Raw genomic sequence first — 26,839 nt, 5'->3', positions numbered from 1 at the left:
TGGACGTGCAGACCGCATGAGACAACGCTTCATCCAGTCCCAAACATGCTCAATGGGGGACAGATCCGGAGATCTTGCTGGCCAGGGTAGTTGACTTACACCTTCTAGAGCACGTTGGGTGGCACGGGATACATGCTGACGTGCATTGTCCTGTTGGAACAGCAAGTTCCCTTGCCGGTCTAGGAATGGTAGAAGGATGGGTTCGACGACGGTTTGGGGGACCGTAGCCCAGCTTCATGGAGACGGTTGCGAATGGTCCTCGCCGATACCCCAGGAGCAACAGTGTCCCTAATTTGCTGGGAAGTGGCGGTGCGGTCCCCTACGGCACTGCGTAGGATCCTACGGTCTTGGCGTGCATCCGTGCGTCGCTGCGGTCCGGTCCCAGGTCGACGGGCACGTGCACCTTCCGCCGACCACTGGCGACAACATCGATGTACTGTGGAGACCTCACGCCCCACGTGTTGAGCAATTCGGCGGTACGTCCACCCGGCCTCCCGCATGCCCACTATATGCCCTCGCTCAAAGTCGTCAACTGCACATACGGTTCACGTCCACGCTGTCGCGGCCTGCTACCAGTTTTTAGACTGCGATGGAGCTCCGTATGCCACGGCAAACTGGCTGACACTGGCGGCGGCGGTGCACAAATGCTGCGCAGCTAGCGCCATTCGACGGCCAACACCGCGGTTCCTGGTGTGTCCGCTGTGCCGTGCGTGTGATCATTGCTTGTACAGCCCTCTCGCAGTGTCCGGAGCAAGTATGGTGGGTCTGACACACCGGTGTCAATGTGTTCTTTTTTACATTTCCAGGAGTGTATAATTCATAAATCACATCATAATCGCTGTGTGCAGTCACTTTCCTAATGGAAGGTAACCTGCTGAAACTGACAGCTAAGATTTCATCTTTCAACGTGATGGCGCCCATCCACATTTCTACAATTGTGTACGATGTTACCTGAATGAGACGCTGCCACGTCGTTGACCAGGCGGTGCCTTGGCCTCTGATGTCACTCTACTCGAGTGGCCACCACGGTCCCTAGACTTGATGCCTCTCTTCTAAGAATATATTTTGTGTTTCTGTCATCTACATCTCCTTTTGTGTGTAGTGTTATAATTCTGTTTGTCTCATACTGTACTGTGCATAAAATCGTTTATTATCTTATGTCGTCTATATTGGACTGATGTATCGACCTGACACTATTTATGACAATAAAAGTTCAAATAAAACAATTATCTGTGTGAGTCACTTTTCTTATTTCATCCCAAGACACGTTTATAGCGTTAGCACTACCATCTTCAGCTGGAACAGCGATATTATGTTGCATTTTTTCTAACTGGATGCAGCCAGTTACTTGTTGTTACATTTTCCTACAAAAACACGTAACAGGCACTTATTACCGTAATATGGAAATAAGACTATAAATTTTATATGGTGACAGTGTTACTCGGAATATTTTCCAGAGCACAGAACCCTGCGGTTCGTCATAACTATACGTTTTTAACTTAATTTCTCTCACAGAACAAGCCCCGTAACACAAACAAACCAAAGATTGTTGTTGTTGCTGTGGTCTTCAGCCCTGAGACTGGTTCGATGCAGCTCTCCATGCTAATCTATCCTGTGCAAACTCCTTCATTTCCCAGTACCTACTGTAACCTACATCCTTCTGAATCTGCTTAGTGTATTCATCTCTTGGTCTCCCTCTACGATTTTTACCCTCCACGCTGCCCTCCAATGCTAAATTCGTGATCCCTTGATGCCTCAGGACTTGTCCTATCAGCCGATCCCTTCTTCTAGTCAAGTTGTGCCACAAACTTCTCTTCTTTCCAATCCTATTCAATACCTCCTCATTAGTTACGTGATCTACCGACCTAATCTTCAACATTCTTCCGTAGCACCACATTTTGAAAGCTTCTATTCTCCTCTTGTCCAAACTATTTATTGTCCATGTTTCACTTCCATACATGGCTACACTCCATAGAAATACTTTCAGAAACGACTTCCTGACACTTAAATCTATACTCGATGTTAACAAATTTTTCTTCTTCAGAAACGATTTCCTTGCCATTGCCAGTCTACATTTTATATCCTCTCTAGTTTGACCATCATCAGTTATTTTGCTCCCCAAATAGCAAAACTCCTTTACTACTTTAAGTGTCTCATTTCCTAATCTAATTCCCTCAGCATCACCCGACTTAATTCGACTACATTACATTATCCTTGTTTTGCTTTTGTTGATGTTCATCTTATACCCTCCTTCCAAGACACTGTCCATTCCATTCAACTTCTCTTCGAAGTCCTTTGCTGTCTCTGACAGAATTACAATATCATCGGCGAACCTCAAAGTTTTTATTTCTTCTCCCTGGATTTTAATACCTACTCCGAATTTTTCTTTCGTTTCCTTTACTGCTTGCTCAATATACAGATTGAATAACATCGGGGAGAGGCTACAACCCTGTCTCACTCCCTTGCCAACCACTGCTTCCCTTTCATGCCCCTCAACTCTTATAACTGCCATCTGATTTCTGTACAAATTGTAAATATCCTTTCGCTCCCTATATTTTACCCCTGCCACATTTAGCATTTGAAAGAGAGTATTGCAGTCAACATTGACAAAAGTTTCTCTAAGTCTACAAATGCTAGAAACGTAGGTTTGCCTTTTCTTAATCTTTCTTCTAAGATAAGTCGTAAGGTCAGTATTGCCTCACGTGTTCCAACATTTCTACGGAATCCAAACTGATCTCCCCCGAGATCGGCTTCTACCAGTTTTTCCATTCGTCTGTAAAGAATTCGTGTTAGTATTTTGCAGCTGTGACTTATTAAACTGATAGTTCGGTAATTTTCACATCTGTCAACAGCTGCTTTCTTTGGGATTGGAATTATTACATTCTTCTTGAAGTCTGAGGGTATTTCGCTTGCCTCGTACATCTTGCTCACCACATGGAAGAGTTTTGTCAGGACTCGTTCTCCCAAGGCCGTCAGTAGTTCTAATGGAATGTTGTCTACTCCCGGGGCCTTGTTTCGACTCAGGTCTTTCAGTGCTCTGTCAAATTCTTCACGCAATATCGTATCTCCACATCCTCTTCCATTTCCATAATATTGTCCTCAAGTACATCGCTCTTTTATAGACCCTCTATATACTCCTTCCATCTTTCTGCTTTTCCCTCTTTGCTTAGAACTGGGTTTCCATCTGAGCTCTTGATATTCATACAAGTGGCTCTCTTTTCTCCAAATGTCTCTTTAATTTTCCTGTAGGCTCTATCTATCTTTCCCCCAGTGAGATAATAATAGTGTAAATATATAGTACCTTGCCTCACTGATCATTCATTACTTACATTGTAGACCATAGACACATACAACAGTTATAACATTGTTTCATTATTTACAGTACCTTGTTACAGATATTTCTGTTGCAAATACATGGCAGTGAAGACAAAAATAAAAATAAGAAAATAAAAGTTCCAGACATACAGGGGGTCCAGAAAAGGGCTCCCTGATTTCAAAATTAAATATCTCGAAAATAAAGATCGATAGAGGAATGCAGTAAACGATATGTTTATTGTGCAAGAAGTTTATACTGCAGTTTGGAATAATAGTTACAAAAGCTGCTAACAGATGGCTCTGTACGCTGTACAGCGCATATCAGCATACATAAGTGAAATAATTATATGAAAACAATCTTTGCAAACAATCACATCACAATGTTTTCAAAATGTTCACTATTGTCACTATAGAGGTGGCGCGAACGAAGAATGAAATTCGCCATCACATTTCGTAGTGTCTCAACCGAAATGGATTCACATGCCACAGAGATCGCCGATTGAAGCTCGTCCAGCGTGGCGGGACGTTTCGGGTAGTCCATGTCTTTCACTGTGCCCCACAAAAAACAGGGAGTCAAATCCGGCGAATATGGAGGCCAATCTATGCCTGCATCAGTAAATATGGGATATTCCAAAGCAATGACTCGATTCCCGAAGTATTCCTCAAGAAAGCGAAACACTTGCTCGGTCCGATGTGGTCGGGATCCATCTTGCATAAACCATTCAGTACCTGGTCGATCTTCTAACGCTTGCTGTGTGGCGACAAATTGTTCCGAAATTGCAACGTCACGTGCACCAGTGACAGTTTCTCGAATGAAAAAAGGGCCAATAATGCCTCTGCTGCATACTGCAGCCCACACAGTAACTTTAGGAGAATGCAGAGGTTTCACTTCACACCAATATGGCTTTTCGGAACCCCAAAATCGACATTTCTGCTTATTCACGTATCCATTCAGGTGGAAGTGTGCTTCATCTGTAAACCAGATGCAGCCAACATCAAATCCTTCTCTATCAGTCATTGTGAGCATCTGATTAGCAAAGGCAACCCTTTGTTGCACAGCTCGTACGGGTATGGCCTGTTGCGTTTGAATTTTGAATGGAAACATGTGTAGTCTGTTTCTCAGTATTTTCTACGTGCTGGAACGCTTCAAACCAGTCTCAGATGCAATTCTACGGACGGATAACATTGGATTTCGCTGAATAATTTTCAGGCGTAACTACGGTTTGCTTACGGCCAACATGCCCCATTAGATCATCAGTTACGCTGCCTGTTCGTTGAAATTTTGCGAAGAGAGTACGAATTGTTTTCGCATTGAGTCCTTTTGGAACATTAAATCGTGCTTGAAAACTACACCTTGTTGCAGTAGGACTCTGTTCTAACCTATGGTACTCTAGCACCAGAAAGACGCGTTGTTCAATGGAGTACATGGTTTTAATCTCTTCCTTCGGAACGCTAACCTCCTTTCACGTTTCAGTAGTCGAACTCATCGCTCTGGGCTTCGGATCACTATTTATACTAGGCATTATGTATGGCGATTACAGCGCCATCTGTTAGCAGCTTTTGTAACTATCATTTCAAACTGCTGTATAAACTTCTTACAGCTTTCACAATAAACATACCGTTTACTGCATTCCTCTATCGTTCTTTGTTTTCGAGATATTTAATTTTGAAATCAGGGAGTCCTTTTCTGGACACCCTGTAGTAGCCACATACTCTAATTCTTAGTGTTTCTGTACAGTGTTTTGAGTTGTTTTTTTTATTAATGTCACTCAGGAAGTAGGAAGTGCAAAGAGTTATATTGCATCATCTAGCGTATCTGCAGAACTATGAAAGAAGCTCATTGCCACTCAGCTTTCGCAATTAGTGTGTTCCGTCCATGTTTTCTATTGTGACTGAAAATTCCCAGTTCTTCAGAAACACTGAATTGTGTTTTTTGTTTCTTTTAGAAAATACTGTTCAATTGTCCTCTATGTTATCAAAGGAATATCCCACGTTCTGCATGTATTTAGCTATGGCATATTTTTTGGGTTATGAATCTAAATGCGTTTGTGTGTTCTTTGAATCGAATTCGCAAGCTTGGTCTAGTCTGACCAACATATGGCATGGCGCTTTAATTGTATTTTATTTTGTATGGAAGAGAGTGGGAGAGTTTATTTTTATACTATATGAACAGTTTTGTATCAAAAATGTTTTGAGAGATCTTTCGAAGATCTTTGTATTGTTTATATTTCCCAAGTCTGGAGGGAGTTTTGCTACAGCCTTCCATTCTCCATAGGATGGATTTTATTAGAATTTCTCTGTGTTGTCTCTGGGCCCAGTAAATAGATTTTGTTTCTTTGCATCAAAGGTGTGTCGTGTCTCGCTATCTTGAGAGTCAGAATTTTGTCCAGCACAGGAATTCCTGTAGGTATATGCTTGATAGTGATAGTATATTAAGTACTTTAAATGCTGGCCTAAATGATTCACTCCATTTAAGTTTGGCTATCATTCTTATTGTTTTCCCCTGTATAGCAGTATCTCTCCTGGAGGTATCATGACATAGAATCAATTATAGCGATTTCTACGTGTTTGTATATTTTAGATAGCAGTGTTTATAGGGCATGTTGGCTTGAAACTGAGTTTTTCTCTTATGCGTTCTATGTGCTTATTCCAGTATACATTTTTAGCTATTATTATACCAAGGAATTTTGTTGTTGTTGTTGTTGTTGTCTTCAGTCCTGAGACTGGTTTGTTGCCGCTCTCCATGCTACTCTATCCTGTGCCAGCTTCTTCATCTCCCAATACCTACTGCAACCTACATCCTTCTGAATCTGCGCAGTGTATTCATCTCTTGGTCTCCCTCTACGATTTTTACTCTCCACACTGCCCTCCAATGCTAAATTTGTGATCCCTTGATGCCTCAGGACATGTCCTACCAGCCGATCGTTTCTTCTAGTCAAGTTGTGCCACAAACTTCTCTTCTTTCCAATCCTATTCAATACCTCCTCATTAGTTATGTGATGTATCCATCTAATCTTCAGCATTCTTCTGTAGCACCACATTTCGAAAGCTTCTATTCTCTTCTTGTCCAAACTATTTATCGTTCATGTTTCACTTCCATACATGGCTACACTCCATACATATACTTTCAGAAACGACTTCCTGACACTTAAATCTATACTCGATGTTAACAAATTTCTCTTCTTCAGAAAAGCTTTCCTTGAATTTTATACATGCAAATTTTTCTACTGTTCACTAATCAGTGCTAATGTTAATATCTTCATTATGTTTGTTATTAGTTTTAAATTTAACCAAAGTGTTGTAGCAGCATTATTGTGCAAATTTATTTACTACCAAGCTGGCTTTTATTTCAAGATTTTCTGTGTCATTTTCCTTGATGAGTAGAGTTGTATCTTCGATGCACCTAAATATGTGACCATAATTAGCAACGTTTGGGAGGTGATTTGTATAGAAAATGAAAGGGAATGGTTCAAGTATGGATCCATGTGGAACGGAGAATTCACGCTTCAGGTCTTAATCACTGTCGTGGCAATACTTAATTTCTGTAGGAAACAATATTGAAAAAGGATTGCAAGAAATAACATCACACGATCAAAACCTATACTCCAGTGCATCCGCACTGGTGGGACATGTTGATTAAAATTTTCTCCTACTGTGAGCTTATTTTCGATACAGGAGGAAGACATTCTTCGAGTTGAAGAATGGTATGAATACAAGACGGCTATTGGATGAGTCTTTTCAGACGGATATCGCAGCATAGCGTGCTCAGAAGATATTCATGTGCAGCTTGTTGCTATCTTTCCGACTTTCAGAAAGGTTGAATCATTGGCATGAGGGGCATGGAACCACCACGTCGACAGGTGCCACAGACAGATGGAAATGGGGCAACGACTGCAGAATAAGCGATGACGAGATGGACAAGGGACGGGTGAGCGTGGGCGGTTCACGATGGCACAGTCGTAAGATTGTTTGGCTTCCTCTATCGGACAGACACATGTTGTGGTCTTCAGTCCAAACACTGTTTTGATGCAACACTATGCTATTCTATCGTGCATGAGCCTTTTCATCACCGAATAACTACTGCAACTTACATCCTTCTGAATCTGCTCAATGTATGCATCCTTTGGTCTCCCTCTACGATTTTTACCCTCCACACTTCCCTTAAATACTAAATTGGTAATCCCTTGATTCCCCAGAATGTGTCCTATCAACCGATGTGTCCTATCAACCTCCTTCTGGTTAGGTTGTGCCACAAATTTCTTGTCTTCTCCATTTTATTCAGTACCTCTTCATTAGTTACGTGATATACCCGTCTAATCTTCAACATTCTTTGGCAGCAGTACGTTTCAAATGCTCCTGTTCTCTTTTTGCCTATACTGTTTATCGTCCGTGTTTCACTTACATACATCGCTACACTCCAGACAAATATCCTCAGAAAAGCCTTCCTAACACTTAAACCTATATTCGATGTTAACATAACTGATCTTCTTCAGAAACACTTTTCTTGCCACTGCCAGTTTACATTTTATATCCACTCTACGTCGGCCATCATCAGTTGTAGTACTGTCCAAATAACAAAACACAATCTTTGCTTTAAGCACTTTGTTTTCTAATCTATTCTCCCAGCATCACCTGATTTAATTCTACTGCATTCCATTATTCTTGTTTTCATTTTGTTGATGTTCGTCGTACATCCTCTTTTCAAGGAAACGTCCATTCCGTGCTACTGCTTTTCCAGGTCCTTTGCTGTCTCTGACGGAATTATAATCTCATCGACAAACCTCAAAGTTTTTACTACTTTTCCCTGAACTTTAATTCTTACTCCAAACTTTTCTTTGGTTTCCTTTACTGCTTGCTCGATGTACAGATTGAATAACATCGGGGATAGGCTACAAACCTACCTCACTCCCGTCTCAACCACTGTTTCCCTTGTAAGGTGGGGTGGTCTCCTGACGTTCATTTCTTACATATTCCGTCTTCACAATCGTATTCTGCACATCAAGACGCTTCATTCGAACCCAAACTCGATAAGGTAGAGTCCATTTTGTATGAATTCGTGTAAGCGATATGCAAATCTAATAAGTAAATCACAAGTGCACACTGAGGTTGAAAAAGTCGAGGCTGGCATACACAACATGACGGCCACAGGAATTTTCGTTCTAAAGAGGCAACCAGCCCGCTGGGAGGCCCATCCCCTCAGAGGGGTGAGTGAACACGCACCTACTTCGGACAGAACGACGAGCCAGAGAGAGGACAGCTTTTGCCAGAGCGAAGGGATAACAACCCCCGTGTTCGAATTAAAAGCGAATTCCGCTACACTGTGTGGGAGCACCAAAACGACAAATTTTTTGATGAACCGACTGCGTAGTTACAGAGTTCTCACAGGAGGACAATATATACCTAACGGGGATGCTACAGGGTGTTTCAAAAATGACCGGTATATTTGAAACGGCAATAAAAACTAAAAGAGCAGCGATAGAAATACACCGTTTGTTGCAATATGCTTGGGACAACAGTACATTTTCAGGCGGACAAACTTTCGAAATTACAGAAGTCTCTTCTGTACCTACGTTACATCACTGTTCTTTTTGTATCCCTTATTAATTCGGTTCTCTGCGAAACACTCGATTGAACTGCTGAGGAGTTACTTGCGCGTCGACTTTAAGTTACAAATTAAACTGGATGTAATTAACATTTTACAATATAAGAAACGGCATTGATTAAGCATTTTTTATTTTCAGTTGTGCTAAAAATAATAACAGGTTTTCATTTAAAGAAAAGTAAGTACGTGCTGAAAATCATACTTCGGTGCATTTCTCAATGTTTTATGTTGATCAATTACACCAAACCCCCTCCTCACTTTCGGTCTGTGTAACTGGTGATTCAGTGTTTGTTGTGGTTTTGGAGATGTTTCCAGAGCTAATGTTAGGTGATGACTCACCCTGTACACTTTTTAATACATGACTGGTTTATGATTAGAATTCTTGTATGCAATCTGGAACTTCAATAACAATAAACAAGGCTCAAGGTGAGAGAGACAGAGTGGCGGTACGAAATGGACACAGAAAATGGAAGGATGAGATGGATAGAGAGATGTGGTAGAAGGAAGAGAGAGAGAGAGAGGAGAAGATAAAAGAGAAAGGGTAGAAGAGGTCATGGGCAGAGAGAGGGACAAGGGGACATTGAGAGAGGGGGAGGGGTGATGGATGGAGAGAAGGGCAAGGACCAGGAGATGGACAAAAAAAGGAGGGAGGGGAAGATGGCAGAGACAGGGGAGAAAGTGGGATTAGTATTTATATTCAGTTCCCATACATATGAAGAAAGGTTTACCTCCTCTTTTCTTTCTCTTCCATTTAAGCAGACTGAGCCACAGCAAAGCGTGGCTGGGTACAGATAGTTTATATAAATAAATACCTCACAAAACAATGTAAAATGGCCATGTAAGACATACAAATAAATATAAAACCACAGCATCATCTACGAACAATCCTATGGAACTTTCTACATTGTTGTGTACATTTGCACGTGGTCAGTGCGTACACAACTTTCCCACTAGAGCGCGCCCCTCTAAGCACAACAGTGCAGGCGCGGCGTTCGTACGTCTCCGCACTACGAGATGGCGCCATCTTAGAGACGGACCAAATTCTGCTTCCGCCGATCCACGTATTAATATGTAACGCAGCCAATGAGATTGCTGCTAACGTAGAACCTTTTCTCCTCGTGGATCACACTCACGCAGTGATACCTGAACGCGCGAGACATTATAACGAGTGTACAGACTTCTGACAATTTGCATTAGTCTGCATTAGTCTGTTCTTAAGTTTCAGTCTGCGCCTAATAAGATTACCATATTCCTGTATGTAGCCATGAAGATTAATGTATAGACACTTTGTCAAGTATCAGAGATATGTGAGAATAAGATTAATGTACCAAGACCAAAGGAACTTCAGATTGTCAATTGCGAACAGCAATTAGAATCAAGTTACGTAATATCTATGCTTTTTCTTATTGTAATAAATGTGTGTGAAAATTAATCAAGTTCTGTTTAAAGCTGGTCACCGAGAATCTGCTACTCTAAGCGTGCAAGTGGCATTTTTATCGTCTGACCTAACGGCAGAAGATAAACACGCCACAATAAGACCACGAGACATACTGCTGACACTCGCCTACTTCGTTAGAGCAACAAGTCAAATAATCTGATGGTGTGTGTAGCAAAGGTCTTACAGTACGCACACCACATACATTTACCACCAGTTCACTTATGCAGGTTGGTTCCGTGACAATAGTACATACTTTCAGGGATGATGGAGAAGGGTAAATGTATCAATCTGATGTAAAGAACTCTCGTCCACAAATGACTTAGTCGAAAGGTACAAGCAAAAATGATTCTCACAGTGGAAAACATGTGCCGTTAGTATTATTGCTAAAAGGTAGGGCAAGCAACTTTTCTAAATAGTAGTATGGACCGAAACAAGAAAAAAAATATGTAGTAGACATTGGGCTCTAAATTCACACCTTAAGAGCTACGAGCACTTATTCATCTTCACTATTGTGAAACACATCTCTTCTGCTGAACAATTGCCTATAACACTTAAGGTATGCGTTTTAGAACCCATAATTCCTGTACTTTCATTCCCATTTTGGTCCATACCACCACTTCCACAAATGGGGATAGCAACGAGATTGAAGTAGAAGAGATGTGTTTCACAGTATCTAAGATGAACAAGTGCTCATCGCTCATAAAGTATAGATTTTAGAGACCACGTTTACGAGCTGTTTTTTGTTTTCTTGTTTTTTCTTTTGGTCCATATTAGTCCCTCCGAAAGTCGCCTACCCTAGAATCTCAGCAACAACAGTACCGGTACACGTTTCCTTATTCCATAGTCAGTAGTATCAGAACGACTGTCAAGAATTTTTAAACAGAACGAATTTTTAACACTGTGCAGCCCTGTCAGCAACTGTGATAATTGAACATGTAACACGTCAGCCTCAGTTGCAAATAGAAAACCAAACTTTACCCAGGTTTCAGCCAAAATAATTTGGCCTTCAGAAGCGAGGGACACTAAGCTACTGCATGCCAAAGTTTGGCCGTGTTAAGTATAAAACTGTAACACCGTAGTAAATAGTCATAATCTGCATTACTTGGGCTATAGAGAAACAGCAGGCCCCACTGCGCGGATGAAGACTGTCGTAGGCTGTGAGAGCTGCGCCGGAACTGAACGCGGCGAGTAGCTACAGGGTGTTTCAAAAATGACCGGTTTATTTGAAACGGCAATACAAACAAAACAAGCAGCGATAGAAATACACTGTTTGTTGCAATATGCTTGGGACAACAGTACATTTTCAGGCAGACAAACTTTCGAAATTACAGTAGTTACAATTGTCAACAACAGAAGGAGCTGAAGTCTGGGAAACTCTATAGTACGATATTTTCCACATATCCACCATGCGTAGCAATAATATCGCGTAGTCTCTGAATGAAATTACCCGAAACCTTTGACAACGTGTCTGGCGGAATGGCTTCACATATAGATGAGAAGTACTGCTTCAGCTGTTCAATTGTTTCTGGATTCTGCCGGTACACCTGGTCTTTCAAGTGTCCCCACAGAAAGAAGTCACAGGGGTTCATGTCTGGCGAATAGGGAGGCCAATCCACGCCGCCTCCTGTATGTTTCGGATAGCCCAATGCAATCACACGATTATCGAAATATATATTCAGGAAATTAAAGACGTCGGCCGTGCGATGTGGCCGCGCACCATCTTGCATAAACCACGAGGTGTTCGCTGTGTCGTCTAAGGAAGTTTGTACCGCCACAAATTCACGAAGAATGTCCAGATAGCGTGATGCAGTAATCGTTTCGGATCTGAAAAATGGGCCAATGATTCCTTTGGAAGAAATGGCGGCCCAGACCAGTACTTTTTGAGGATGCAGGGACGATGGGGGTGCAACATGGGGCTTTTTGGTTCCCCATATACGCCAGTTCTGCTTATTGACGAAGCCGTCCAGGTAAAAATAAGCTTCGTCAGTAAACCACATGCTGCCCGCATGCATATCGCCATCATCAATCCTGTGCACTATATCGTTAGCGAATGTCTCTCGTGCAGCAATGGTAGCGGCGCTGAGGGGTTGCCGCATTTGAATTTTGTATGGATAGAGGTGTTAACTCTGGCGCATGAGACGATACGTGGATGTTGGCATCATTTGGACCGCAGCTGCAACACGGCGAATGGAAACCCGAGGCCGCTGTTGGATCACCTGCTGCACTAGCTGTGCGTTGCTCTCTGTGGTTGCCGTACGCGGTCGCCCTACGTTTCCAGCACGTTCATCCGTCACGTTCCAAGTCCGTCACACTTGCACGTTGTGAACAGCACACGCTTACAGCAGAAAGACGACGTACATAATGGCGCACCCACAGACTGCGTTGTCTTCTATATCTTTCACATCACTTGCAGCGCCATCTGTTGTTGAAAATTGTAACTACTGTAATTTCGAAAGTTTGTCCGCCTGAAAATGTACTGTTGTCCCAAGCATATTGCAACAAACGGTGTATTTCTACCGCTGCTCGTTTAGTTTTTATTGCCATTTCAAATATACCGGTCATTTTTGAAACACCCTGTATGTACCGAGCACTGCTGAAAGTCATGCGCATGCGCTCGTGGAAATATGGATACATAACAATAGCTAACTTTACTTTAGGAATTGGATTAATATAACCATTAAAACCTTTAATGGCGTTATATGCAAAAGAACTTACTTCTGAGGAGACCGATACCCCTATAGCAGATTCAGAGTCTGTGAGAAAGATCAGCTACTATTCGGCAAAATTATTTCTCAATTTTGAATACATTGCTCAAAATTCATCTGGTTAGTTAATAAACGTATGTGTGGCTGAAACTTCCTGGAACATTAAAACTGTGTGCCGGACCGAGACTCGAACTCGGGACCTTTGCCTTTTGCGGGCAAATGCTCGCAAGAGAGCTTCTGTAAAGTTTGGAAGGTAGGAGACGAGGTACTGGCAGAAGCAAAGCTGTGAGGACGTTGCGTGAGTCGTGCTTAGGTAGCTCAGTTCCTAGACAAAAGGCAACAGGCAACAGACAAAAGGCAACAGGCCAATAAAGACATCAGCGCAACAGCGCCTAAAAACTTAAAAGTAGATGAATTTGAATTAACATAGCATTAGTAGCAGTAAAGAAGACAGCATCAACAAAAATTGCGTAGGATAGTTAGAAACTGGGTAGGCCTTGCAGAACATCAGGCAGTAACATAGCTTGATGTAACACATTTATCATGGTACTACAGAAGTATCAGGCTATGTGTTAAATTTACGAAGACCTTTTTATAAATTTGACGTATGACACTATAAATACTATGGAACAATGTACATACACGTATACTGTGTCACATTACATATTCTTATCAAAACATAATGCTTGAGAGAAAGAACATGGTCGGAACGTACACTGTGTTCCAACGTCATGAATTACCTCGAAAACAATAATTTATTACAAAGAGCCCACATGGATTCAGGAAACATCGTTCTTGTGAAATAAAACTAGCTCTTTATTTACACGGAGCAATGAGTCCCATCCAGAAAATGTCAAACTTATTCTAATGTTTTTAGATTTCCAGAGGGCCTTTGACACAGTTCCTCACAAGCGACTTCTAACCAAATTACGTGCGTATGGAGCATCGATTCAGTTGTGCGACTGGATACGAGATTTCTGTCAGAAAGATCACAGTTAGCAGTAATTGACCGAATTTTATCACATAAAGCAAGAGTAATATCTGGCGTTCCCCAAGAAGTGTTACAGGTCTTCTGATGTTCCTGTTCCTGAGACATTGTGAGCAGCCCTCTTAGATTGCTTGGAGACGTTACAAATATTTACCGTCTTGGTTCAAATGGTTCAAATGGCTCTGAGCACTATGGGAGTCAACTTCTGATGTCATCAGTCCCCTAGAACTTAGAACTACTTAAACCTAACTAACCTAAGGACATCACACACACCCATGCCCAAGGCAGTATTCGAACCTGCGACCGTAGTTGTCGCGCGATTCCCGACTGTAGCGCCTACAACCGCTCGCCCACACCGGCCGGCTTACCGTCTTGTAAAGTCCAAAAATGATCAAAAACAATTGCAAAATGATTCAGACAGGATACATGTATGGTGCGAAAAGTGACAGTTGACTCTAAATAACGAAAAGTGACAGGTCATCCACGTGATTGCTAAACAGAATGTGCTAAATTTCGATTACACGATAAATAACGCAAATCTAAAAGCTTTAGATGCGACAAAATACCTATGGAGTACAATTACGAATAACTTAAATTGGAAAGCAAGCCAAAGACTGCGATTTACTGGCAGAACAAATAGTTCTACTAAAGAGAGTGCTTACATTACACTTGTTCTTCTGAAGGTGAGGTAGCCGCATCATATAGGACTGACGGAGGACAGCGATCAAGTTCCCAGAAGAACCGCTCGTTTTGTGCGAGTACAAAGTAGGGGAGGGAGTGCCACGGATATGATAAGCGAATTGGTTTGTAAATCGATAAAACAATGGCTTCTTTCATTGAGGCAGAACCTTCCCATAAAATTTCAATCGCCATCTTTCTGCCACGAATGTGAAAATATTTTATTGGCACCCATCTACAAAGGGAGAAAAAAATATTTATTTGGCGACCACCTACATATGAAGAAACGATGATCATTATAAAATAAGCAAAACCAGAGCTCGCATGGAAAGATTTGGGTGTCTGTTTTATCAGTGCCCTGTTTTCAGTGGTGGAATGGTAGCGAAATAGCTTGAAAGTCGTTCACTAAACCCTCTGCTAAACCCATAACTGTGAAATGCAGAGTAATCATATACGCTGAGCAGCCAATGAAACTGGTACACGTGTCTAATATCGTGTAGGGCCACCAGGAGCACGCACAAGTGCCGCAACACGACATGGAATGGACTCGACTAATGTCTGAAGTAGTGCTGGAGGGAACTGACACCATGAATTGTGCAGTGCTGTCCATACATCCGTAAGAGTACAAGGGGGTGGAGATCTCTTCTGAACATGGTAAGCTCAATAATGTTCATGTATGCGTAGTTTGGTAGCCGGCGGAAGTGTTTAAACTCAGAAGAGTGTTCTGGAACGACTCTGTAGCAGTTGTGGACGTATGGGGTGTCGGATTCTCCTGCTGTAATTTTCCAAGTCCTTCGGAATGCACAATGGACATGAGTAGATGCAGGTGGCCAGACACGTTGCTTACGTACATGTCACCCCTCAGAGTAGTATCTAGCCGAATCAGGGGTTCCATATAGTTCCAACTGTACACACCCCAGCGCGCATCTCGTGGTCGTGCGGTAGCGTTCTCGCTTCCCACGCCCGGGTTCCCGGGTTCGATTCCCGGCGGCGTCACGGATTTTCTCTGCCTCGTGATGGCTGGGTGTTGTGTGGTGTCCTTACGTTAGTTAGGTTTAAGTAGTTGTAAGTACTAGAGGACTGATGACCATAGATGTTTAGTCCCATAGTGCTCAGAGCCATTTGAACCATTTTTTTGTACACACCCCACACCATTAGAGAGCCTCCACCCTCTTGAACAGTCACCTGCTGACATGCAGTGTCTATGGATTCACGAGGTTGACTCCATATCCGTTCGCGTCCATCCGCTCGATACAATTTGGAACGAGACTTCTCCGATCAGGTAAAATATTTCCAATCATCAACAGTTCAACGTCAGTGTTGACGGGCCCAGGCAAGGCGTAACGCTTTGTGTCATGCAGTCATCAAGGGTACACGAGTGGCCTTCGGCTCCGAAAGCCCATATCGATGATGTTTCGTTGAATTTTTCGAACGCTGACATTTTTTGATGGCTCAGCATTAAAATCTGCAGCAATTTGCGGAAGGGTTGCACTTCTGTCATGTTGAACGACTCTCTTCAGTCGTTGGTCCCGTTGTTGTTGGATGTGTTTCCGGCAGCAGCGATGTCGGAGATTTGATGTTTTTCCGGACTGCTGATATTTACGGTACACTCGTGAAATGATCGTAGGGAAAATCTCCATCTCTATCCTGGAAATGCAGTGTGCTATCACTCGTGCTGACCCTGGTAGTCAAGGGAAGGCAGGATTCGGTTGCGATTGTGAGCGGTTCCGCAATCAGTTACTATTGGTTGCCTTTTACAGTTACACAAAATTTATTTTAAACCAGTAATTCCAGACTCAACAATAAATAAAAAATACCACACGTTACTAATGAAGGAATAAACATTGTAAATAATAGTATTTTCAGTGACTTAAATTTAGCAAATCATCATTAAATACATATACAGATAATGTTTTAAAAGCAAGCCACTGTGATCTTGGCAGAAGGCCTTACACGCCAGGAATGGCAATAAATAAAAAATTGCTTAAAACTCGCTGCAACTTACAAATTAGGTCATGAAATATTAAAGACAAGTCGCCGCAAAAACATCAGAAGGCATCAGACGCCAATAATGACAGTAAATAAGGTTCTAAAGGGTTACTGCACAAATACAAATACCAAATTAGAATTTTAAGGCAAGTGCCCACAATCTCGGCTGAAGGCTTTACAAGACAAGAATGGCAATAAATTGAGAATTATTTAAGAACTCGCTGCAATTTACAACTTACAGGTATTGAAATACTAAAGGTAAGTCGCCACAGCAGAAGGCATCAGATGCCAGGAATGGCAGTAAATAAGATTTTAAGGCTTACTACTAAAATACAAATACCGAATTAGAATTTTAAGGCAAATGACCACAATCACAGCTGAAAGCCTTACACTCCAGGAACGGAAATACACTCCTGGAAATGGAAAAAAGAACACATTGACACCGGTGTGTCAGACCCACCATACTTGCTCCGGACACTGCGAGAGTGCTGTACAAGCAATGATCACACGCACGGCACAGCGGACACACCAGGAACCGAGGTGTTGGCCGTCGAATGGCGCTAGCTGCGCAGCATTTGTGCACCGCCGTCGTCAGTGTCAGCCAGTTTGCCGTGGCATACGGAGCTCCATCGCAGTCTTTAACACTGGTAGCATGCCGCGACAGCGTGGACGTGAACCGTATGTGCAGTTGACGGACTTTGAGCGAGGGCGTATAGTGGGCATGCGGGAGGCCGGGTGGACGTACCGCCGAATTGCTCAACACGTGGGGCGTGAGGTCTCCACAGTACATCGATGTTGTCGCCAGTGGTCGGCGGAAGGTGCACGTGCCCGTCGACCTGGGACCAGACCGCACGCCAAGACCGTAGGATCCTGTGCAGTGCCGTAGGGGACCGCACCGCCACTTCCCAGCAAATTAGGGACACTGTGCTCCTGGGGTATCGGCGAGGACCACTCGCAACCGTCTCCATGAATCTGGGCTACGGTCCCGCACACCGTTAGGCCGTCTTCCGCTCACGCCCCAACATCGTGCAGCCCGCCTCCAGTGGTGTCGCGACATGTGTGAATGGAGGGACGAATGGAGACGTGTCGTCTTCAGCGATGAGAGTCGCTTCTGCCTTGGTGCCAATGATGGTCGTATGCGTGTTTGGCGCCGTGCAGGTGAGCGCCACAATCAGGACTGCATACGACCGAGGCACACAGGGCCAACACCCGGCATCATGGTGTGGGGAGCGATCTCCTACACTGGCAGTACACCTCTGGTGATCGTCGAGGGGACACTGAATAGTGCACAGTACATCCAAACCGTCATCGAACCCATCATTCTACCATTCCTAGACCGGCAAGGGAACTTGCTGTTCCAACAGGACAATGCACGTCCGCATGTATCCCGTGCCACCCTACGTGCTCTAGAAGGTGTAAGTCAACTACCCTGGCCAGCAAGATCTCCGGATCTGTCCCCCATTGAGCATGTTTGGGACTGGATGAAGCGTCGTCTAACGCGGTCTGCACGTCCAGCACGAACGCTGGTCCAACTGAGGCGCCAGGTGGAAATGGCATGGCAAGCCGTTCCACAGGACTACATCCAGCATCTCTACGATCGTCTCCATGGGAGAATAGCAGCCTGCATTGCTGCGAAAGGTGGATATACACTGTACTAGTGCCGACATTGTGCATGCTCTGTTGCCTGTGTCTATGTGCTTGTGGTTCTGTCAGTGTGATCATGTGATGTATCTGACCCCAGGAATGTATCAATAAAGTTTCCCCTTCCTGGGACAATGAATTCACGGTGTTCTTATTTCAATTTCCAGGAGTGTAATACAAAAAATTATAGAAACCTGCTGTGAAACAGCAAACACAATAGCAAAGGGTTGTTAAAAAAAATAAGCAACTGATCACCAAATGGGTGAAATAAGATGATGGTAAACTTTGTAACACGACACTTAACTGATTGGCGACTCCATGGAGTATCCTGTGCACCATGACCAGATAATGGATATACTTGGAAGGACAGACAGCGTTGGTTGTATTTTTTTTGTTTTGTTTTATTAACCGCAAAATCGATTTTCGGTCACTTAGTGACCATCCTCAGTGCCGTAATAAACAATTTAAATTGGTAGGCACTGCTGTCAACAAGCTTAGAGAAATCACATAAACTTCGCTCTAAGCTTGTTGACACCTGTGCCTACCAATTTAAATTGTTTATTACTGCACTGAGGATGATCACTAAGTGACCGAAAATCGATTATGCGGTTAATAAAACAAAAAAATACGACAAACGCTGTCTGTCCTTCCAAGCGCGACTCTTAACATCCACTGAACACTACACTGCTAGATTTATTCCAGAAGGGACCAGAACTATTAACTAGACATATATAACCTTCAATGTAGGTATTACGAGGTATTGTAATAAATAATACAATAATAAAACAGAAGTACCAGCATCTAAGTTTCTTAAAGGGTACAGAGGCAGAAGGCGCGGACTGAATGAGCATTACACTGAACTACAGGCCATAAGAGCTCCTTTTAGAACACACATGTCTTACAAGAACCAAGAAGCCACAGATGGCGCTCCGGGAATCGACCTCTGAGAAGGTCTGGCAACAAACACTTTCGCGAGCGACGAGATGGGCAGCCAAGAGTTGCATTCACTTCACAAGATGGTCACTCAGACTAGTGGCAGTCTAACGAATGACTAATGGTAATCTTGTTGAGGCTGTCTGACGTCCAATAAACCAAATGCAAGAATGGAACTACACGCCAAAGCCGGTACCGGCACGCTGCACTACGCCCCGAGAATACTGTGATTAGAGCGCCCGGAACGAGAAAGGAATCACCACCTCCACAGTAGAAGAATCACCAACTGGCCTACAATCAAGAAAGCTGTCAAAACTACACGCCTTGCCAGACAGCAGCGGCAAGGCGAGGAAACATACACTACCGTTACATAGACTTACGCCCAGGGCAGGTACCGAGCGAGGTGGCGCAGTGGCTAGCGCACTGGACTGGCACTTGGGAGGACGACGGTTCAATCCCGCGTTCTTTTGAAAGGGCACGGCCGACTTCCTTCCTCTTCCTTCCATAATCCGATGAGACCGACGACCTCGTTGTCTGGTCTACTCCCTCAAAACCAACCCAACCGCCAGGGCAGGTAATTGGGGCTTTAGCGGCCACCAGGCAACAAAAATTACTGCTGGTTGAACTTAACAAGTTCTGACACGTTGAACGCAGTAAGTAGCAATAAGAAGTCGAGGAAACCTAATCAGATCTGCCTTCCCCAAGCACTCGCTGCTTTTCGCCTCGGCGACACTACGAGCAGCAACACGAACCAAAGCCACTGGAGAATTGCCTAATATCGCAATGGTGGAGGCTTCTCTACTTGGATTGGAATGCACTCATCTTAAAGCTTGCTGGATCCGGTTTACGACGAGGTCGTGCACCCTCGCGACCACAGCCCTTCCATCAGGCAGTCTAAGCGCGCCGCCAACGGTCCCGGAGTGTTCTCGCACTGCACGGACCTGTCTCCTCCTGAGGCCCCGACCGAACTGGCCCACTCACACGATACGGGAAAACAACGACGTCACCCCAAAGATACGGCAACTGTTACTATACAGAGTATTACAAAAAGGTACGGCCAAACTTTCAGGAAACATTCCTCACACACAAATAAAGGAAAGATATTCTATGGACATGTGTCCGGAAACGCTTAATTCCCATGTTAGAGCTCATTTTAGTTTCGTCAGTATTTACTGTACTTCCCCGTTTCACCGCCAGTTATCATGATTTCATACTCTACCTGTGCTGCTACAATATGTGCTTTTACAAGTACGACACAACATGTGGTTCATGCAAGATGGAGCTCCTGCACAAATCACCCGAAGTGTTCGTACGCTTCTCAACCACAGATTCGGTGACCGATGGATTGATAGAGGCGGAACAATTCCCTGGTTTCCACGCTCTCCTGACCTCAACCCTCTTGACTTTCATTTATGGGGGCATTTGAAAGCTCTTGTCTACGCAACCTCGGTACCAAATGTAGAGACTCTTCGTGCTCGTATTGTGGACGGCTGTGATACAATACGCCATTCTTCAGAGCTGCATCAGCGCATTAGGGATTCCATGCGACGGAGGGTAGATGCATGTATCCTCACTAACGGAAATTTTGAACATTATCTGTAACAAAGTGTTTGAAGCCACGCTGTGTACGTTCTGTTGCTGTGTGTTTCCATTCCATGATTAATGTGATTTGAAGAGAAGCAATAAAATGAGCTCTAACATTGAAAGTAAGCGTTTCTGAACACATGTCCACATAACATATTTTCTTTCTTTGTGAGCGAGGAATGTTTCCTGAAAGTTTGGCAGTACCTTTTTGTAACACCTTGTATATCGATAGCCGCCGCTGCTGCCACTAACGAACAGGCAAGGCTTGAGAAAGCGTTGGCGCCAGTCAACATGAGAAGAACACAAACAACTGCAACGATGCCAATTAAACGATACCGTCTGGCCTCCAACTGAGGGCGGAAACCTACAAACAGCACCAACGAGAGCCGCTGCACGGCTCACATGAGTCGACTATAACGCCACGTTCAAACTCACTTAAATCTTGATAACCTGACATTGTAGCTGCAGTAACCGATCTAACTGCGCCAGACACTTGTCTTATATAGGGTTGGCGACCGCAGCGCCGTATTCTGCCTGTTTACACATCTCGATATTTGAATATACCGGCTGATCAAAAAGTCAGTATAAATTTGAAAACTTAATAAACCACGGAATAATGTAGTTAGACAGATAAAAATTAACACACATGCTTGGAATGACATGGGGTTTTATTAGAACCAAAAAAAAGTTCACAAAATGTCAGACAGATGGTGTTGGACAGCAAAACTGCTACCGTGACGGGTGAGAGGTACGCCGATATGTTACAGAATCGCAACATCCCCAGCCTGCCTGATAAACACCTGCTGGAACGTACAATGTTTATGGAGGATGGCGCTCCACCCCATATTGCTAGACGCGTGAAAGATGTCTTGCTCGCGTCGTTTGGTGATGATCGTGTACTCAGCCGCCACTTTCGTCATTCTTGGCCTCCCATGTCCCCAGACCTCAGTCCGTGCGATTATTGGCTTTGGGGTTACCTGAAGTCGCAAGTGTATCGTGATCGACTGACATCTCTAGGGATGCTGAAAGACAACATCCGACGCCGGTGTCTCACCGTCACACTGGACATGCTTTACAGTGCTGTTCACAACATTATTCCTCGACTACAGCTATTGTTGAGGAATGATGGTGGACATATTGAGCATTTCCTGTAAATAACATCATCTTTACTTTGTCTTACTTTGTTATGCTAATTATTGCTATTCTGATCAGATGAAGCGCAATCTGTCGGACATTTTTTGAACTTTTCTATTTTTTTCGTTCTAATGAAACCTTGTGTCATTCCAAGCATGTGTGTCAATTTGTACCTCTCTATCTACATTATTCCGTGATTTATTCAGTTTTCAAATTTATACTGACGTTTTGATCACCCGGTACGTGCCTGTACCAGTTTCTTTCGCGCTTCAGTGTAGATGGACGTGCGGATGGGGAATGCAAACCATGTTGGGCAGCGATGTTGGGCTCTGTGGTCTGAAGCATAGGTAACGTTGTGACTCACCCTACAGGTGCTCCATTGGATTCAAGTAGGGACCCTGCGCGGGCCAGTCCAGTGTGGGATTGTTATTGTCCGCAAATCGCCGTCTAACAGATGCGGCTTTATGACAGTGTGCTCCATCATGGTGGTACAAACAACTGTTGTCTCCAAAATGTTCCCCTACTGTATGCTGTACTGAATGCAGCCAAATGTGTTCACATCTTTTCGCATAACTTTTTTTTAAGTGCAATAAGGGGACCACACAGTAACCGCGAAAAAACCCTCCGTACCGTAACACCACATCCTTTGTACTGTCGGCACGACACACGATGCCAGGTAACGATCTCCAGGCATTCTCCAAGACCAAGACTGCTTCAGGGTATATCGTGATAAATTACTCCAAAATCATTTATAGTCATCCACTCCCCAGTGGCGTTCTTCTTTACACCATCTCAACCTTCGTTTAGTACTGACTACAATAATGTTTGGCTCATGTTCACCGACCATTATATTCCATTGTTTTTAAACCTGTATAAACCACTACTGTGATAGTCGCACTGGTGGTAGCACTCACGAGTGTTTGTTTCCGCTTGTTTTGCGCCTTTTTTTGCAACCATCCTCCACAGCGCTGGACGATCCCTGTCCTTTACATCTGGTCTGCTTGGTCTTAGTCTAGCTGTGCTTCTTCCTTCACTTTTCCACCTCACAATTGCCAACAGTCGACTTGGGCAGCCTCAAAAGGCTCGGGTCACGCCCAATGACCAGTGCACGTTGGAAGTCACTGAGCTCTCGGGCCGTTAAGTTACTGACAACACAACACTGGCGAATCCGACACCCAAACCATGTAGTGGTCTAGTCCACGGTGCCCAGTTGTGCCCAGATAACTCTGAAGAGACAGTGTGTGCTGAGATGCACAGAGAGGCTATAGAAACTCATAAGCACAATACAACTTCAATAGAAATCTAGGACAATTGTACACAACTGGCCATTAAATTTTGCTACACCACGAAGATGGCGGGCTACAGACTCGAAATTTAACCGACAGTAAGAAGATGCTGTGATATGCAAATGATCAACTTTTCAGAGCACTCACACAAGGTTGGCGCCGGTGGCGACACCTATGACGTGCTGACGTGAGGGAAGTTTCCAACCGATTTCTCATACACAAACAGCAGTTGACCGGCGTTGACTAATGAAACGTTGTTGTGATACCTCGTGTAAGGAGGAGAAATGAGTAACATCACGTTTCCGAGTTCGATAAAGGTCGGATTGTAGCCTATCGCGATTGCGGTTTACCGTATCGCGACACTGCTGCTCGCGTTGATCGAGATCCAATGACGGTCAGCAGATTACGGAATCGGTCGGTTCAGGAGGGTAATACGGAACGCCGTGCTAGATCCCAACGGCTTTGTGTCACTAGCAATCGAGATGACAGGCATCTTATCCGCATGGCTGTAACGGATCGTGCAGCCACGTCTCGATCCCTGAGTCAACAGATGGGGACGTTCGCAAGACAACAACCATCTCAACCATCTGCACGAACAGTTCGACGACGTTTGCAGCAGCATGGACTATCAGCTCGAAGGCCATGGCTGCGGTTACCCTTGACGCTGCATCACAGACAGGAGCGCCTGCGATGGTGTACTCTACGACGAACCTGGTTGCACAATAGCAAAATGTCATTTTTTCGGATGAATCCAGGTTCTGTTTACAGCATCATGATGGTCGCATCCGCGTTTGGCGACATCGTGCTGAACGCACATCGGAAGCGTGTATCTGTCGTCGCCATACTAGCGTATCACCCTGCGTGATGGTATGGGGTGCCATTGTTTACGCGTCTCGATCACCTCTTGTTCGCATTGACGACAGATGTGTTACGACCTGTGGCTCTACCCTTCATTCGATCCCTGCGAAACCCTACATTTCAGCAGGATAATACACGACCGCATGTTGCAGGTTCTGCACGGGCCTTTCTGGATACATTAAATGTTCGACTGCCGCCCTGGCCAGCACATTCTTCAGATCTCTCACCAATTGAAAACATCTGTTCAATGGTGGCCGAGCAACTGGCTCGTCACAATACGCCAGTCACTACTGTTGATGAATTGTGGTATCGTGTTGAAGCTGCATGGGCAGCTGTACCTGTACACGTCATCCAAGCTCTGTTTGACTTAATGCCCAGGCGTATCAAGGCCGATATTACGGCCAGAGGTGGTTGTTCTTGGTACTGATTTCTCAGGATCTATGCACCCAAATTGCGTGAGTATGTAATCAGATTTCAGTTGTAGTATAATATATTTGTCCAATGAATACCCGTTTATCATCTGCATTTCTTCTTGGTGTAGCAATTTTAATGGTCAGTAGTGTAATTATGCAACTTGTTGGCTTCGTATAAATAAAGTAAACATCGGGAACTCTTCCCCACCAGAAACTCCACAAAAGATGTAGGCGCGATTCTCTGGTGTAGGCATGCATATTCAAATACAGATATATGTAAACAGGTAGAATACGGCTGTGCCATCGACAACGCCTATATAAGACAAACAAGTGTCTGGCGCAGTTGTTAGATCAGTTACTTCTGGTACAATGCCAGGTTATCAAGATTTGAGTGAGTTTGAACGCGTTGTTACTGTGGACGCAAGTGCATTGGGACGCAATATTTCCGAGGTAGCGATATATTGGGGATTTTCGCGAGTGGCCATTTCGCGAGTGTACTGTGAATATCAGGAATTCGGAAAGCATCAGATCTCCGACATCGCTGCAGCTGGAAAAGATGCTGCAGGAACGGGACGACGGCTGAAGAGAATCGTTCAAAGTGACTGAAGCGCAACCGTTCCATAAATTGCTACAGATTTCAATAATGGGCCATCAACAAGTGTCAGCGTGCGAAGCATTGAACGGAACGTTAGCCGGCCGGAGTGGCCGTGCGGTTCTAGGCGCTACAGTCTGGAACCGAGCGACCGCTACGGACGCGGGTTCAAATCCTGCCTTGGGAATGGATGTGTGTGATGTCCTTAGGTTAGTTAGGTTTGATTAATTCTAAGTTCTAGGCGACTGATGACCTCAGAAGTTAAGTCGCATAGTGGTCAGAGCCATTTGAAGCAACGAAACGTCATCGATATGGGCTTTTGGGGCGGAAGGCCCACTCTTCTACCCTTGATGACAGTATGACATAAAGCTTTACACCGCGCTTGGGCCTGTCAATACCGGTATTGGACTGTTAATAACTGGAAACATGTTGCCTGGTCCGACGAATCTTGTTTCAAATTGTATCGAGGGGATGGAAGCTAATGGGTATGGAGACATCCTCATGAATCCATGGACCATGGACGTCAGCAGGGGACTGTTCAAGATGATGGAGGCTCAGTAATGGTGTGGGGTATGTACAGTTGGAGTGATATGGGATCCCTGCTAGGTCTAGATAGGACTCTGACAGATGAAACGTACGTAAGCATCCTGTCTGATCACCAGCATCCATTCATGTCCATTGTGCATTCCGACAGACTTGGGCAATTCCAGCAGGACAAGGCGACATCCCACACCAGAATGGCTACACAGTTCTCCAGGAACACTCTTCAGAGTTTAAACACTTCCGCTCGCCATCAAACTCGCCAGGCATGAATATTGTTGAAGGTAACTGGGATGCCTTGCAACCTGCTGCTCAGAAGAGATCTCCAACCCCTCGTATTCTTACGGATTTATGGACAGTCCTGCAGGTTCCACGGTGTCAGTTCCATCCAGTGCTACTTCGGACATCAGCCGAGTCCATGCCAAGTCGTGTTGCAGCACTTCTGCGTACTCGCAGCGGCAGCGGCCCTACACGATGTTAGACAGGTGTACCAGTTTCTGTGGGTCTTCAGTATATATATATATATATATATATATATATATATATATATATATATGTGTGTGTGTGTGTGTGTATGTGTGTGTGTGTGTGTGTGTGTGTGTGTGTGTGTGTGTGTGTGTGTGAGTGTGTGGGCATGTTTGTCTAACCTGTGCCTGTTGCGTGCCCACAATGACAGTACGGAGCAGGGACAACTCCTCCTGGTACCACCTGTATGCCAGCAGCAACGACACTGACGTCACCAGTGCCCAGACAACTGCTGCGCGTCGTGCCGTCACCAGTGTGGCCACCATGGATGGAAAACTGTAAAACGAGACAGATTGTCAACTCTGAAACCACATCACGAGTTAATGTATGGAAAGCAATATCACACATGTAAAGAGACTAGCATACACTGGAGTGGCAAAAGTCCTGGGAAAGCGATATGTACATCTGTAGATGGCGGTAGTATCGTGTACACAAGGTATAAAAGGGCAGTGCATTGGCGGAGCTGTGACTTGTACTGAGGTAATTCACGTAAAAGGTTTCAGACGTGATTACGGCCGCACGATGGGAATTAACATACCATAAAAGTGGACAGGTAGGTGGAGCTTGAAACACTCCCTTAGTTAACCGCCGTTATTGACTAGTTGATTTTAGCCTAAC

The 26,839-nt window shown here is 44.2% G+C and overlaps 1 protein-coding gene across 1 annotated transcript in view; it reads right to left on the bottom strand.

Annotated features, from left to right (window-relative positions):
- Positions 1 to 26,487, bottom strand: part of LOC126291460 (galactoside alpha-(1,2)-fucosyltransferase 2-like) — a 100,423-nt gene extending 73,936 nt beyond the window's left edge. Inside the window, exon 1 of the mRNA XM_049984972.1 lies at positions 26,344 to 26,487. Coding sequence (XP_049840929.1) covers positions 26,344 to 26,487 — 144 coding nt within the window. The remainder of the gene's footprint in view (positions 1 to 26,343) is intronic.
- Between the last annotated feature and the right edge of the window lie 352 nt (positions 26,488 to 26,839).

The sequence above is a fragment of the Schistocerca gregaria genome, chromosome 9 (assembly GCF_023897955.1).
Source record: "Schistocerca gregaria isolate iqSchGreg1 chromosome 9, iqSchGreg1.2, whole genome shotgun sequence".
Taxonomy (NCBI): domain Eukaryota; kingdom Metazoa; phylum Arthropoda; class Insecta; order Orthoptera; family Acrididae; genus Schistocerca; species Schistocerca gregaria.
Note: the sequence above shows the minus strand (reverse complement) of the source record. Positions and strands in the feature narration are given on the sequence as shown.